Source organism: Equus quagga, chromosome 13, assembly GCF_021613505.1.
Source record: "Equus quagga isolate Etosha38 chromosome 13, UCLA_HA_Equagga_1.0, whole genome shotgun sequence".
NCBI classification, from domain to species: domain Eukaryota; kingdom Metazoa; phylum Chordata; class Mammalia; order Perissodactyla; family Equidae; genus Equus; species Equus quagga.
In genome coordinates, this window is record NC_060279.1 from 92,059,073 (window position 1) to 92,073,546 (window position 14,474).

Consider the following 14,474-nt stretch of genomic DNA (forward strand, 5'->3'; position numbering starts at 1 on the left):
CTCCTCAGTGGGCACCCAGCTTCCACCTTCGCTCCCTAAAGTCAGTTCTCCAGAGGAATCGCCAGATCTCGTCCTTCCTCTGCTCTGGGTCCTCCCAGGGCTGCCACCTCATAGTCCTTACAGTGACCCACAAGGCCCTGCAGATCTGGCTCCCCATCCCGCCCTCCCTCTGGCTCCCTCCACTGCAGCCCCACTGGCCTCCTCGATCTTCCTAGAACACAGCAGACACAGTAGTACCTCTGGCTGCACTTGCTTCCTCACCTCCTTCCCATCTCTACTCAAATGTCACCTTCTCAGGAAGGGCTCCCCTCGTCACCTTATTTTAAAATTACAGACACACACATAAACCTCATACTCCCTAAACCCTTTTCCTACTTCCATTTTCTTCATAACACTTATCACCTTCTCACTTATACATCTCATTTAGTTTGCTAATTGTCTGATTCTCCCAGCTCAAAAATGAGCTCCATAGATTTTTGTCTTTTGTATTCAGTGCATCTGGAACTGTGCAGGCACCCAACAACTCTTTGTTGAATAGACGTCTGAAGCACCGTTTATTGAATGACCTTGAGGACTTCTGCAGGATTGCTAAACTACAAATTTCTCGGCCCCACTTAACTCCATCATCCTGCCTTCCAGCTCACCCAACCGGTGTTCTAGATTCATTCCTGCCTCCGCGCATTTGCTTGCAGTCCTGCCTGCGCCAGGATCACCCTCCCTGCGCCAGGATCACCCTCCCTACTCCAGAAGCTCTCCCTCTGATTTCTCTCCCTGCGCCATGACGTAAATGTGTGGATAGGGGGGCCCCCCAGGCATGGTTGAAAGGTTGATGGGTTGCCATGGTTACTGAGCCCGCCTACGGCGGAATATCCCCAGGGTGCCCCGCCCCAACGGGTAATAGATGGTTAGCAGATGTGGAGCAGCCCAGCGCAGCGGGTATGAGGGGCGGCAACTGGTTTTCTTATGCACCCCCATCCCACCCACGCAGTTGTCATGGAAACGAAGCGCTTCCCTCCAGCGCCGCCTCTCTCCCCTTTCTCCAAGAGAAAGAGACACAAGCACGGCTAGGTGGACTGGAAGACTGTCCTAAAAGCGGGGACGCCGCTCGGCCCCAGCGCTCTCTCCACCTCTCCCTCCCGCTCCGAGGATTGCTACGCCTGCGCAGGAACTGAGTCCCGGGTACCACGGCCAGCGGGGAGCGAGGGGCGCGCATGCGTGGGATAGAGTTTTGCGCGTGCGCCGTTGTGGCATCGGGAGTCGAGGGGAACCGGCGCAACGCTAACCTTGCGCCTGCGCAGCTGCAGCCCGCTCGTGGAGACCGGTGGGGTCAATTCTGCGCTTGCGCTGTGGGAGGGGCGTGAAACCCAGGCAGTAAGGGCACAGGGGGCCGACGGGCGCTAGGTGCGCCTGCGCCATGGCTCGCGGGGCGGCTGGGGGCGGGGCCCAGAGGGGGGAGGCAAAGAAGCGGCGGGGGGTGGGAGGGAAGAGGCCGCAGAAGCCCGATCCTTGACCGACGGGCAGGCGGGGGCTGCGGCGGCGCCGGTGAGTGACCCCCGGCCGGACTCGGTCCCCACCCTCCGCGACCCTCACTCTTCCTGGAATCCCCCATAGCCTCCGGTGTCCCCTCCTAATCCCGGACCCCCACTACCCCCCAGAGCTCTCCTTCATTCCTGGCAATCCCCAGAGCCCCCCACAATCCCCGCAGACCCTAATCCCTAGTATTTTACCGTCCCAGCTCCTCCGCTGTGCTGGAAGCCCACCACTCACCATTATTCTTGCACATCCCCTCTGAGGACCCCTTCTCATATCGGTTTTACAGACGTCCCATTGCCCGGGAACCCCCAGAGCGCTCCTCTGCCCCTGATCCCCCCTTCTTGCTGCATCTCCCGTTAGCATCTCCTTGCCCTCCTCACCCCTATGCTTCTTCGACACCCCCATTCTCCTTCCATTTCCCATTCTCCTATGCCCCCATTTTCCTCTAACTCCTACAGACACCCCCTCTTCCTCCGCTGTTCCTCGTTTCCCTCCACCCCTCCAGACCCTCCCCCAATTTGCATCAACTCCGCCTCGCCGTGGCACTTTGCGCCGCGCTAGGCTCCAGGTGAGCGCTCAGCCCGTGTCAGCTATTATTAGGCACTCCGACTGCCCCCCGCGGCCCGTCGCCCCCGTCCGCCCTCCGCCCCCACCCCTGGCCCCCGGGGACATAGGAGCCGGTGTCGGGGCGGCCGGGTGGGGCGGGCGGCGCGGGGATGCCGAGCCCCCGCCAGCGCCGTGCGCCCTGTGCCCGCAGCGCCGGCGCCCCCCATGCGCCAGGCGGCCGGACGGCGGCGTCGGGGGGCGCCATGGCCTCGGCGGCGGCGGGCGAGACGGAAGAGACCACCCGGCTGCGCAAGCCGCGCTTCTCGTTCGAGGAGAACCAGATCCTGATCCGGGAGGTGCGCGCCCACTACCCGCAGCTCTACGGCGCGCAGAGCCGTCGGGTGAGCGTGGCCGAGCGGCGGCGCGTGTGGGACGGCATCGCCGCCAAGATCAACGGCATCACCAGCTGGAAGCGCACCGGCCAGGAGGTCCAGAAGCGCTGGAACGACTTCAAGCGCCGCACCAAGGAGAAGCTGGCCCGCGTGCCGCACTCCACGCAGGGCGCCGGGCCCGCCGCCGAGGACGCCTTCTCCGCCGAGGAGGAGACCATTTTTGCCATCCTGGGGCCCGGCGTGGCGGGGCCGGGAGCTGGGGCGGGGCCGGAGCAGCCCCCCGCGGCCGCCGCCGCCGCCTCCTCGCAGCCGCCGGCCCCCAGCGCCTGCGCCCCGCGCTACGTGTTGTCCGAGGACCGCAGGGAAGACCGACGGGCCGGTGAGTTCCTCCACCATCCCCTTAGCAAGAGCAGCCGGCGCCAAGTCTGCTGTGTGCCCGGTGCTGTTCAAGCGCTTACGTGGCTCGTCACATCCTCACTGCCACCCCGTGAGGTGGGTGCTGTTCTCCCCGTTGTAAACCTGGGGAAACTGAGGCTCAGAAAAGTGACGTGACTCGCCTGCGGTCCACAGCTAGTGACCGCTGAAGTCAGGAAGGGAACCCAAACCTAGGAGTCCTGGCCCCGGGGTCTACACCCGGGATCATCAGCACAGGCAGGATTTCGTTAAACAACTGCGGGTTAGTGACTCCCGAGGCTGACTGTCTCTGTTCCCGTCCCAACTTTGTCACTCAGCGGTGTCATTTTGGGTGAGTTATTGCAGTTCGGTTTCTGCATCTGTAAAATGGGGATAAAAAATAGTCACCACCTAAAGGGTTGCTGTGAAGATTAAATGAGTTAAAATGCATAAATTGCTTAGTACAACTCGTCGTCAGCACTTGCTATAATTGCCCATGCTGGGAGGTGCGAACTAGTTCATCATTTTATAAATCGAAGACCCAGGGAGGTTTGGTAACTTTGTCAAGGTCATGCCCTGAGTAGGGGAGGTGTGGAGAGCTGAGTCCACAGACTTGCCACTTAGCCTTGACTCTAGATTGTTATTTTTTCTGTAGCTGTTCCCCCAGGCGCCTGCCCCGTGCTGGGCAGCGTTGGGGACACAGCAGTGACTGAGACATCCTCAAGCCTGCCCTCGGGGGGCTCACAGTCCAGTGAGGGAGATAGACCCATGCGTAGACAGTGATGATTCAGAGGCGGCAGGGCTGGGCTGTGGGACTCCAGAGGGGGCCACCTGACCCAGCCTGGGAGGTCAAGGAGGGCTTCCTGGAGGCGGAGGTGCAGCGTGAGGATGAAGAAGAGCCAGGAAGGTGGTCCTGGTAGAAGGAACAGCATGTGCAGTGGCTTGGAGGCAAGAAGGCTTGGCCAGTTTAGGAAACCGAGGGAAGTTTCCCAGTTAGGGGAGGAAGGGAAGGGAAAGTGGAAAGTTTGAAGAAAGGACATATTTTGAGATAAGGTTAGAGAGATCAGCAAAGGCCAGACCATTCAGGGCTTTTAGGCTGAGGTAAGGAGTTTGAACTTTATCCGAAGTGCTATGGGGAGCCACTGAAGGGTTTTGAGAAAGGGAGGGACATGGACGTGATCAAACAAGGCAGTTCAGGATCGTGTGATTCAGAGAGGGTCATTCACCCAGCCAAGGTCACACAGCAAGTAAGTAGTAGAGTTGGGACTGGAATTCAGGCTGTGTGCAACTCCCAGTCCGTACACTTAACATAACCACTGGGCTAGATTGCCCGGTCGTGACAACAACGATTCATATTGACTGAGAGCAAATGAGTATGTGAGAATTAGATGACACGTGGCATGTAAGTGAAGGTCAAGATTTTGGACTTTATCTTGAGGACATGTGGGAAGCGTGAAAGTGTCTTAAGCAGGACACAATCGCTTGGGACCCTTGTTCTCAATGTGAATCAAACTTCAGTGTTTCCATCTGTGAAATGGCTCCATTGAACCAGAGCAGAGATGGCAAACAGATTGTTTCAAAAGTTGTGCAACCCTTTGATTCATTCATTCATCCAGCAAATATTTATTGAGTACCTAATCGGAAGCAGGCACTGTTGTAGATGCTGGGAATACTGTGGAGAAAAAGACAGGGTGGTCAGGGAGGGCTTCTGTGAGGAGGTGAGATTTGAGCAGAAACTTGAATAGAGAGATTGAGCCAAGTGGATATCTGGAGGAAGAGCACTCCAGCTAGAGGAAACAGCACGTGCAAAGGCCCTGGGGTAGAAATGTGCTTACAGCATCCTTTATTAGAATTTTACACAGAGATTATTCACTGTGTGGACCTCATAAAAGAGAAACTGCTGGGCTTGAAGGACTAAAACAGGGCCTGGGGCAGCCTGAGGTGTCTTTGTTAATACAGGAGGGAGAGCTGAGGACCATTTATCTCTGACCTGATATTTAGAAGACCAGTAATGATAACAACGTTGAGAATTTACTGTGTGCCAGGCTCTGGCCTAAGCCCTGTGCCCAGGCTGATTCTGTGAATCTCTCTAATGGTCCTCAGGAAGATGCTCTGTGGTTGTGTCACTTGGTGGTATGTTCACACACACACCCATTAACAGGTGGGGAAACTGAGGCCCACAGGTTGTGAATACATAGGATTCTGGTTATGGCCCTTCCTTTGCCCTGTGGGCATGAAGGCTGGGCCACTCTCTGTTCCTTTTACTCCGTAGCCTAGAAAGGCCACGTTTCCAAGTGGCTTCAATTCTCATGCCTCCTTAGGAGGAAGACCCGCCACCCTCGGGCCCACAGCGCCTGCCCAAGGCGAGGTGAAAATCGTGGCCTCTGAGCCTGCCTGGGTTCAAATCCCCCTTGGACCATTCGCCAGCTCTGTGACTCCTCTCTAGGCCTCGAGTCACCTTCTGTGTCCCGTGGGGTCACCATGATGGGACCCACCCCGGAGAGTGGCCGCGAGGACTCGGGGAAATGGTGGAGGAGGAGAGCTCAGCCTCTTTGCCCGGGGCCTGGCCAGGAAAGTGTCCAGCAGCTCTTAGTTCTGGTTATCGTCTGTCCCCAGCCTCCGCCACCTCCCCCGCCTGGCCGGCCCGGGGAGGCTGGACCCCTCGGCATTCCAGGCTGGTGCTGGCTGTTCTGGAGAGAGAAGAGCAGGGTGATCTGATGTGGCCTAGGAGAGGGAGGAATGGACATCTGAGCTGGCCACGGGGCAGTCGAGGGGGCGGGGATCCTGGTGGAGGGAACGGCATGTGCACTGGCCCTGAGGCAAGAAACAGGGACAGGAGGAGGCAAGAGCTGAGGCCCCGTAGCCCTAGGGAGAGGCTGGACTCTCCCTTATGGGCGCTGCAGGGGCCTGGGGCCCTATGGGTGCTGACAGCCTGGAAGCCACGGCTGTTTTCTCGTTAAAGAGAAAATGTGCTAGACGTTGTACTAGGCACCAGGGAGACAGCAGTGACCAAAACAAAGCCCTGCCTGGGGGAGCTGCCCTCAGCAGGAGGAGACAGACAGCAGACACAGAGCGAGCCCATGCCAGGGGGAGATACTGCTATCAAAGAAACCAGGTAGGGTTAGGAGAGAGGAGAGGACAGGGACGGCAGGTCCTACAGACACGGGCAAGGAAGGTCTTCCCAAGGAGGCCATGTTGGAGCAGAGACCTGAGGAGGTGAGGGAGGGAGCCAGGCAGGTGCCTTTCCAGACCAAAGACACAGCAAGTGCAAAGGCCCTGAGGCAGGAGCAGGCCTGATGTGTTTGAGGGCCGACAAGAAAGCCAGGGTGGCTGGAGCCAAGCGAATGAGAGGGAGAGAGAGAGGGGAGGGGTGGGAGATGAGGTCAGGGAGGCAGTGGACATCCTGCAGAGCCTCGCGGGGCCTCGCGGACTTTGCTTTTACTCTGAGTGAGATGAGAGCCACGAGAAGTCTTTGAGGAGAGAAAGACAACACCTGACACGTATTTTTTTAACACCTTTATTGAGCTAGAATTCCCATACCATACATTCTACCCACTTACAGTGTAGAGTTCAGGGGCTTTTAGTCCCGTATATACACACAGTCATGCAGCCATCACTACAATCAATTCTAGAACATTCGCATCACCCCAGAAAGAAACGCCACGCCTCTTAGCCATCACCCCGCTTCTCACCCCCTCATGCCCACTCAGCCCTAGACAACTGCTAATCTACTTCCTGTCTCTCTGGATTCACCTATTTTGGACATTTCATAGAAACGGATCATGTGATATGTGGTCCTTTGTGGGTAGCTGCTTTCCCGTAGCATAAGTGATGTGTGTTTTGGTCGGCCCCTCGAGGCTCTGGTGGAGAACAGACCGTGAGGGGCAGGGGTGGAGCCCGGGAGCCCGGGGGGGAGGCATCTGCACTCGTCCGGGTGGGAGATGCTGGTGGCTGGACCAGGGTGAGGGCCGTGGAGGTGGACGGGAAAGGCTGGAGGCTGGATCCGTTGGAGAGCAGAGCCAACAGTATTTGTACACAGATGGTGTCTCGGGGCAGAAAAAGAGTGAAAGGTTTTGGTCTGAGCCCAGCCGGGGGTGGCCAAGGGAGGAGCAGGTCTGAGGAGCACCAGCAACTCCGCTCCAGGCATGGGAGTGTGAGGCATTGAGACAATCGAGGGGGTGTGCCAAGCACACAGCTGGAGGGAGAGGTTCAGGCCGGGCTCGGAAGTCGGGGAGCCGCTGCCTGCGGACTGTGGTCAAGTTCCCGAGCGTGAATGAGGTCCCAGCCAAGAGGAGACAGAGGAATCCCAGCAGGCTTGGGGTTGAACTGGAACACACCAGAGCTGACACGGATGCAGGCTGGAGAGAGCCCCTACTTCCAGCCTCCAGAAGCCCCCGCTACTGCCCCAGCCACCCCACCTCTCTCCCAGCCCTCCTAGACCTTCCCAGGATCCAGCAGTGCAGCCTGAGAGGTGTGTGTGGGGGGGGGTGTCCAAATGGTTCAGAATCTTCTAGAACATTGGCTCTACCTGGCTCAGCAAGGGTCCTCCAGGACCCTGTTTCCATGGAGGCCGGCATTGGCCACCAGTTTATTGTTAAATATATTGACTTTTTCTCCTGGATACAAAGACTGACCTGTCTTGAGGCTTCTGCTCCCGGGCACGATCTGATTTAGGTTTTAAAAGGATGGCTCTGAGGCCAAGGTGAGTGGCAGGGGGAAAGGGGAAATCAAGAGGAAGCCTTGTGGGGTCACGCACGCCTTACCTGCATCTCTCTCTCCACAGATACTCCAGCCCACAGCAAGGGGGGCTCCAGCAGCCCCGAGCCCTGGGCCCGGCCCACCTGTAATCCCCAGGAAGGGGGCTGCCCGCCGCCCAAGGAGCGTGAGTCCTCGCCCCCTCCAGCCCTGCAGAGCGTCCAGCTGCCCCGCCTGGCCTTGTCTCCACCGCCCCCAGCCCCGCCAGCACCCCAGCCACCGCAGCAGGTCCAAGTGGCACCTTCCCCCCCAAGCCCCCCACCCCCTCCACTGCCTCCGCCCACCCCCTCTGCCCCAGACCCCTCCCTGGACTTCCTGCGGGCCCAGCAGGAGACTGCCAACGCCATCCGGGAGCTGGCTGGCACCCTTCGGCAGGGACTGGCCAAACTGAGCGAGGCCCTCAGCGCCCTGCTGCCCCTGCTGCCAGGGACCCCAGTCGACCCACTGCCCCCACCGCTGCCTCCACCCCCACCCCCACCCCCCAGGCCTGTCCTGCCGCCACCCACCCCCAAGGTGGAGATCACCCCAGAGCCTGTGTCTGTGGTGGCTGCTGTCGTGGACGGGAACGTGGTGGCAGCCAGGGGGGTGATCATTGCCCCTAGGAGTGAGGAGGGGGCCCCCCGGCCACCCCCAGCCCCCCTCCCTCCCCATGACTCCCCCCCACACAAGAGGAGGAAAGGATTCCCTCCACGGAAGAGGCGGGGGCGATGGAAATCTCCATGAAATCTGCTGTGGGGTTCCAGCTTGTTCGGGCTCCTTCTGCCTGCGCCACCTCGCCCCAGCTTAGCCCACGGAGGAGGGCTCGCCCCTTCCCCAGCCCAGCTGCACCCTGGCTCCCAGCTGTGGGGCGCCAGCACCCCACGCTCTGTACGAATTAGTGCCTGATTCTCGGGGGACCTCGTTGCTGGGGCCCCCCCCCAGCCCTTTCTCCAGTACAGCGCTGTCTGCCTGGCTGCTTCCCTACCCCTGACTTCTAAGCCATCAACTTTACGTTATTTATTATCGCCCTTTGTGGGTTGTGGGGGGATCCTCTGGGGGGCAGCATATTACCCCCTCCCTAACAACTCCTGGTCTTGACTTGAACAGAAGTGACCTGTGGGGGCCTCCCCATCTCCCCAACCCAGACTTTGGAGGGGGTGGGGGTTGCGAGACAAATCAGAACAGGGATGACAAAGAGGATACAGCGGTCCTGCCCTACCTAGGGAGAGGGGGTGGAGTTCTCACTGGGGAGCTGTGGGTCGGGCCCTCTGCCTCTCATTGCAGCCTCCGACCTCCAGAGCTCGACCCCCTCCTGTCTCCCCAGTCATGACAAGATATCAATAAACTTATTTTTAATACAATTACTTGGGGCGCTGTCTGAGACAGGCCTGGGTTCCAGCACCTACACCTGCCCCACCCCCTCCACGGGCAGGTGACCCCCCCCCTTGAAGTTGGAGGCTGGTGGTTTCCAGCCATTTTTCAGATCGGATTCCTACTTACTCATCCTTCAGGTAACAGCCTAAATGTCATCTCCTCCAGGAGAACCTCCTGGATCCCCTCCCCCAGGCTAGGATGGCTCTGCTGCTGAGAGCCTCTCTCAGTGTCCTGCGGTTCTTTTTCATTGTCCCTAAAGAACAAGTGCCTTTATCTGTTTTAGGCGTCTTTCCCCCGTAGTTTCACAAAGGCAGGAGCTGGTTCTCTTTTTACTCCCAAACCTGCTGTGGAGGCTGTAGCAACGTGGATCACCACCACCCCCCCGGACGCAGTCAGACCCGACTCGACCCCTGGTGCTGCCCTGGCCGGCTGTATACCGTGGGCCCCCATTTTCCTCAGCTGTAAAATGGGCATCAAGATGAGGAGTCTTTACTTCCTCCACCTACCTTCTCTTCATCCTTCAGGTCTCAGCTCAAATATCACCTCCTCAAGAAGGGTTTCCTGACACTCCTCTGCCCCAGCAGTTATTAAAAAATGCAGTTAAATAACCACTTGAGTCCATTGAAATTGAACATCAGCTTCTGTCACCCGGCTGAGCCTGAGCCTGCCTCTGTCACTGCTGTGTCCTCCGTATTTCCCAACACAGAAGAGGGGTGCCCTCTTTGAATTCATGGGCAGCTTGAAAACAACGATTTGCATTTATGGCGCTCCTTTTCTGGGCCAGGCACCATGCTAAATATTTATATGCATGGTTGCCTGTTAACCTGAAGGTACCCAGTGAGAAGCAGATTCGAGGGGCCTCCATTTCTTCCTGAGAAGTTTAGGGACTTGCCCTCGACTTGTCAGGGGCCAAGCTAGTCCGCCTGACAGCCGCCTCCGGCCGGAACTCTCGGCTCCCACTGGTGTTTACTGGAGAACGGTACAAAGGCAATTTTAGGCTCTGTGTGTAGTTTTCTTTTGTAAAAATGTGAGTAGTACCTAAAATCCACAATCATGCACCTAATATTGCTTCGGATGAGACAAAAGTAGATCGTCTTTTTCACGGGAGTCAGTTTCAAGGAAAATGTTCAGAAAATAATCATACAGGTGGTAAGTAAAATTGTGAAGCCCAGACCGCAGTTTGGGTAACGTAAAATCAGAGTTACTATGGTTACAGTGCGATGGGGGGGGGGGGGGGGGGCGGGGGCGCCCCGATTCACGTGAAAGCCATGGATGAATGCAACTCTGGCAGGTCATTCTTAACTTTTTGAGCCCTTGTCACCGATCCAGGCCTGGAGGGAGGAAGAGGCCGATGTGGGTGAGCAGCTAGAGACCTGTCCCCCAACCCCACGCCTGCCTCCTTCTGTTCTCGACGCCGGGAAGAAAAAATATGGGGGGTCCCGGAGCCTGGTTGGGCCTAGCAGGTAGTAAGCGCTCCAGGTGAGAGAAAGGCGGTATGGCGTTGCTGTCCCTAGAAACTAGCCCCCCAACTCATCCTCGCCATCTCTGGTCTCTTTCCCTTCCCCTAAATTAGGGAGCTGTCGAGGGTAAGGGTCCCCTCAACTCTGTGCTCTGAAAACACTGAAAGAGTCCCCAGAAACGGACGGGGGGCACGCGGGAGGACAGAGACAGACGGGGGGAATCGGGAAGGCCTCCCCCCCACAAACCTCCCAGACAGCGGAAGTGCGTCAGTCTGTCCGCCCCGTAGAGCATTTTGGGAACTGTAGTCAAGTGGCGGGAGGGGGGCGCGGAGAAACTGACAGTGTAACCCTTGGCAGACCAGAGCGCGCCGGCAGAGTCGGAGCAGTTGGAGGGCGCTGGACCACTCCCTTTAGCAGATGAGGCAACTGAGGCAGAGGCCTGGCCTGGAGCTCTTCAGTCCTCTTCTTTCTCCGGCTGTTGCCGGCCCCAGTCGGAGGATGATATCGAAGATTCTGGGGAAGACGAAGTGCCACCTCCCCGCCACCAAGTTGCCAGCTTCCCGTCCCCGTACCCTGAACCCATCCAATCAGGGCCTCTCCGCCCCGCCCCAGGAGCTGCTGCCTTCCTAACCGGTCATTGGCCCCTCTTAGATGGGCAGGGAACTGAGCCTCAGAGAGGGCAAGACTTTTTGCCTCAAGCTGCACAGCAAGTGGAGCAGAACAGCCTGTCCACTCCCTACGATTTCTGAGTCCGCGGTCGCGCTGACTATTCGTATCACATCCCCGCCCCCAGCCCTTGTACCCGAGCTCCTCGGAGCGCGCCGGACTCCCTGCCCCGCGGCGGGGAGCGGCAAGCGTGGCGCGGCGGAGAGGCGGCGAGACAGCCCCCCGCCCCGCAAGCCGCAGCCTGCCGTCTCCTTTAAGAACAGGCCCCGGCGGGACTACGTTTCCCAGAAGGCTTTGCCGGCGCGTTATGTAACTTTCCCTGCGAAGCGGCCTCTGGGGCAGAAGGAGGTGGAGGCGGTGGCGGCCGTTGCAGCGGCGGCGGCGGCGGGAGCGGAGGGAGCCCGAGGCGGCGGCGCCCGCGGCCCATCGCGGGGCCCGAGCTGTGCGCCTCGGCCCGGAGCCGGACCGGGCGGGGGCGCCGACGTGCCTCTGCTTGCCTTTCCGAGGAGGCGGGAGTGAGGAGAAAGGCTCCGGGCCCAGGGGGCGGGGAAGGGGGGCCGGGCCTGGATCGGCGGGGAGGCCGAGCCGGAGGCCCGACTGCGGCTCGCGCGGTCCCGGCGGCGCGGGTCGAACGTCGGCGGCGGGTGGAACGCGGGGGCCCGGCGGCGCGCGCGCGGGGGCCATGGCGTCGGTGCAGGCGTCCCGCCGCCAGTGGTGCTACCTGTGCGACCTGCCCAAGATGCCGTGGGCCATGGTGTGGGACTTCAGCGAGGCCGTGTGTCGCGGCTGCGTGAACTTCGAGGGCGCGGATCGCATCGAGCTGCTCATCGACGCCGCCCGCCAGCTCAAGCGCAGCCACGTGCTCCCCGAGGGCCGCTCGCCGGGCCCCCCGGCCCTCAAGCACCCGGCCACCAAGGACCTGGCTGCGGCCGCCGCACAGGGGCCCCAGCTGCCTCCTCCGCAGGCCCAGCCCCAGCCGTCGGGGACGGTAGGCGGCGTCTCGGGCCAGGACCGCTATGACAGGGCCACGTCGTCGGGCCGCCTCCCCCTGCCCTCTCCGGCCCTGGAGTACACCCTGGGGTCCCGCCTGGCCAATGGGCTGGGCCGCGAGGAGGTCGTGGCGGAGGGGGCTCGGAGGGCCCTGCTTGGCTCCATGCCCGGCTTGGTGCCCCCCGGGTTGCTGGCAGCTGCGGTGTCTGGCCTGGGAGGCCGAGGCCTGACCCTGGCACCCGGCTTGAGTCCTGCCCGTCCAGCCTTCGGCTCCGATTTCGAGAAGGAGAAGCAGCAGAGGAATGCGGACTGTTTGGCAGAACTGAACGAGGCCATGCGGGGCCGGGCAGAGGAGTGGCATGGGCGCCCTAAAGCTGTGCGGGAACAGCTGCTGGCGCTGTCCGCCTGCGCCCCCTTCAATGTCCGCTTCAAGAAGGATCACGGATTGGTGGGGCGGGTGTTCGCCTTCGATGCTACTGCCCGCCCGCCAGGCTACGAGTTCGAGCTGAAGCTCTTCACCGAATACCCCTGTGGTTCTGGCAACGTGTACGCCGGAGTCCTGGCTGTCGCTCGCCAGATGTTTCATGATGCTCTGCGGGAGCCGGGCAAGGCACTGGCCTCATCTGGCTTCAAGTACCTCGAATATGAACGTCGGCACGGCTCAGGGGAATGGCGCCAGCTGGGGGAGCTGCTCACCGACGGCGTCCGCAGCTTCCGCGAGCCAGCTCCCGCCGAGGCCCTGCCCCAGCAGTACCCGGAGCCGGCCCCTGCAGCTCTCTGTGGCCCACCCCCAAGAGCCCCATCCCGGAACCTGGCGCCCACACCACGCCGTCGCAAAGCATCCCCTGAGCCTGAGGGCGAGGCGGCTGGGAAGATGACCACCGAGGAACAGCAGCAGCGGCACTGGGTGGCACCCGGTGGCCCCTACTCCGCTGACACCCCTGGTGTGCCCTCACCTATCGCCGCCCTGAAGAATGTGGCCGAGGCCCTGGGCCACTCCCCCAAGGACCCTGGCGGGGGTGGGGGCCCTGTGCGCGCCGGGGGTGCCAGCCCCGCAGCCTCCTCCACGGCCCAGCCTCCAGTCCAGCATCGTCTAGTGGCCCGCAACGGTGAGGCAGAAGTCAGCCCCACAGCAGGGGCGGAAGCTGTTAGCGGGGGTGGTAGCGGCACGGGGGCGACCCCTGGGGCCCCCCTCTGCTGCACCCTCTGCCGGGAGCGGCTGGAAGACACCCACTTCGTCCAGTGCCCCTCAGTGCCCGGACACAAGTTCTGCTTTCCCTGCTCGCGGGAGTTCATCAAGGCGCAGGGCCCCGCCGGGGAGGTATACTGCCCCAGTGGAGACAAGTGTCCGCTGGTGGGCTCCTCTGTCCCCTGGGCCTTCATGCAGGGCGAGATCGCCACCATCCTTGCTGGAGACATCAAGGTTAAGAAAGAACGGGACCCCTAGGCCACCACTGTCATCAGTCTACTGCCCCCGCCCCCTTGTCCCCCACCGCTGCTGCGGATAAATTATTCCCTCCCCCGCCCAGCCCAGTGCCACTCCCACCTGTGTACATACTCCCTTCCTCATCCCAGTTGGGTCCCCTGGGGTAGATGCATTGAGGGTGGGGGGAGAAAGCTTGTGGCTTCTGTGCGAGGGAGTGTTTGGGGTCCCTTGGCCCCCCCGGTTTCCCTCTCCCCTCCTTGGCTTGGCTTTGCTGCTGCTTGTAGTTGGGGGGAGAGGTACCCCCCTCCTCCTCGAGAAGGGGCCTCCTGAAATCTCGCTCTTTATAAACGAAGCAAAAGCATTTTATTGCCCCCCTCTCCCGCCCCCTTTTCCTCCTTCAATAAACCGAAAGATGGGTTTTTTTTTTCCTCCTTGGTCCCTTAGTTGTGTGAGATGCTGCGCCCCCTTTGGGACCGAGCTGACCCTGCAGGGGAGAACACGTTGCGCTGTGGCCTGCAGGTGGCGCCCTCCGCTCAGGCGGGCCCGCGGGCTGTGTTCACAAACGCTGAGCGCTGGGCAAACGTCCTAGCCATCGGCCCGTTTTCCGGATGACAGCACTGAGGCTCGGAGAGGGAGCGGCTCTTACGTGGGTGCCACAGCCCAGCTCGAGAATTAGGTTTCCTTTCTGGTCCATCCCCTGTATCTGCGCAGGATGTGGAGGACTCAGCGCCCACGGGGGGCGGGAGTGGGGAACAGGCATCAAGAGGCTTCCGAGAAGGGACGGGCAGTGAGTTCTTGCTGGACAGCGAGAATTAGGCTAGATTGCTAGAGGGACTGTCCGAGGAAATTTACTTGCGTGGGGTACACTAACAGGGTGCCTGGAAACAAGGTGACCGCGTCTCGCCTCTGGGGGTGTCCTGAACTGCGCTCCTCGCGCCCACCTCGCGAGCCCAGCCTCAA

At 60.4% G+C, this 14,474-nt stretch overlaps 2 protein-coding genes across 2 annotated transcripts; both read left to right on the forward strand.

Annotated features, from left to right (window-relative positions):
- Positions 1–1,371: 1,371 nt before the first annotated feature.
- Positions 1,372–9,696, forward strand: MYPOP (Myb related transcription factor, partner of profilin). The gene is made up of 3 exons (XM_046682827.1): positions 1,372–1,542; positions 2,291–2,850; positions 7,648–9,696. Exons 2-3 carry the CDS (start codon positions 2,343–2,345, stop codon positions 8,340–8,342), a joined length of 1,203 nt encoding a protein of 400 aa, XP_046538783.1. The 5' UTR covers positions 1,372–1,542; positions 2,291–2,342; the 3' UTR covers positions 8,343–9,696.
- Positions 9,697–11,458: 1,762 nt separating this feature from the next.
- On the forward strand, positions 11,459–13,942 carry IRF2BP1 (interferon regulatory factor 2 binding protein 1). The gene has a single exon (XM_046682620.1). The coding sequence runs from the start codon at positions 11,781–11,783 to the stop codon at positions 13,533–13,535; it is 1,755 nt and encodes a 584-aa protein (XP_046538576.1). The 5' UTR covers positions 11,459–11,780; the 3' UTR covers positions 13,536–13,942.
- Positions 13,943–14,474: the final 532 nt, after the last annotated feature.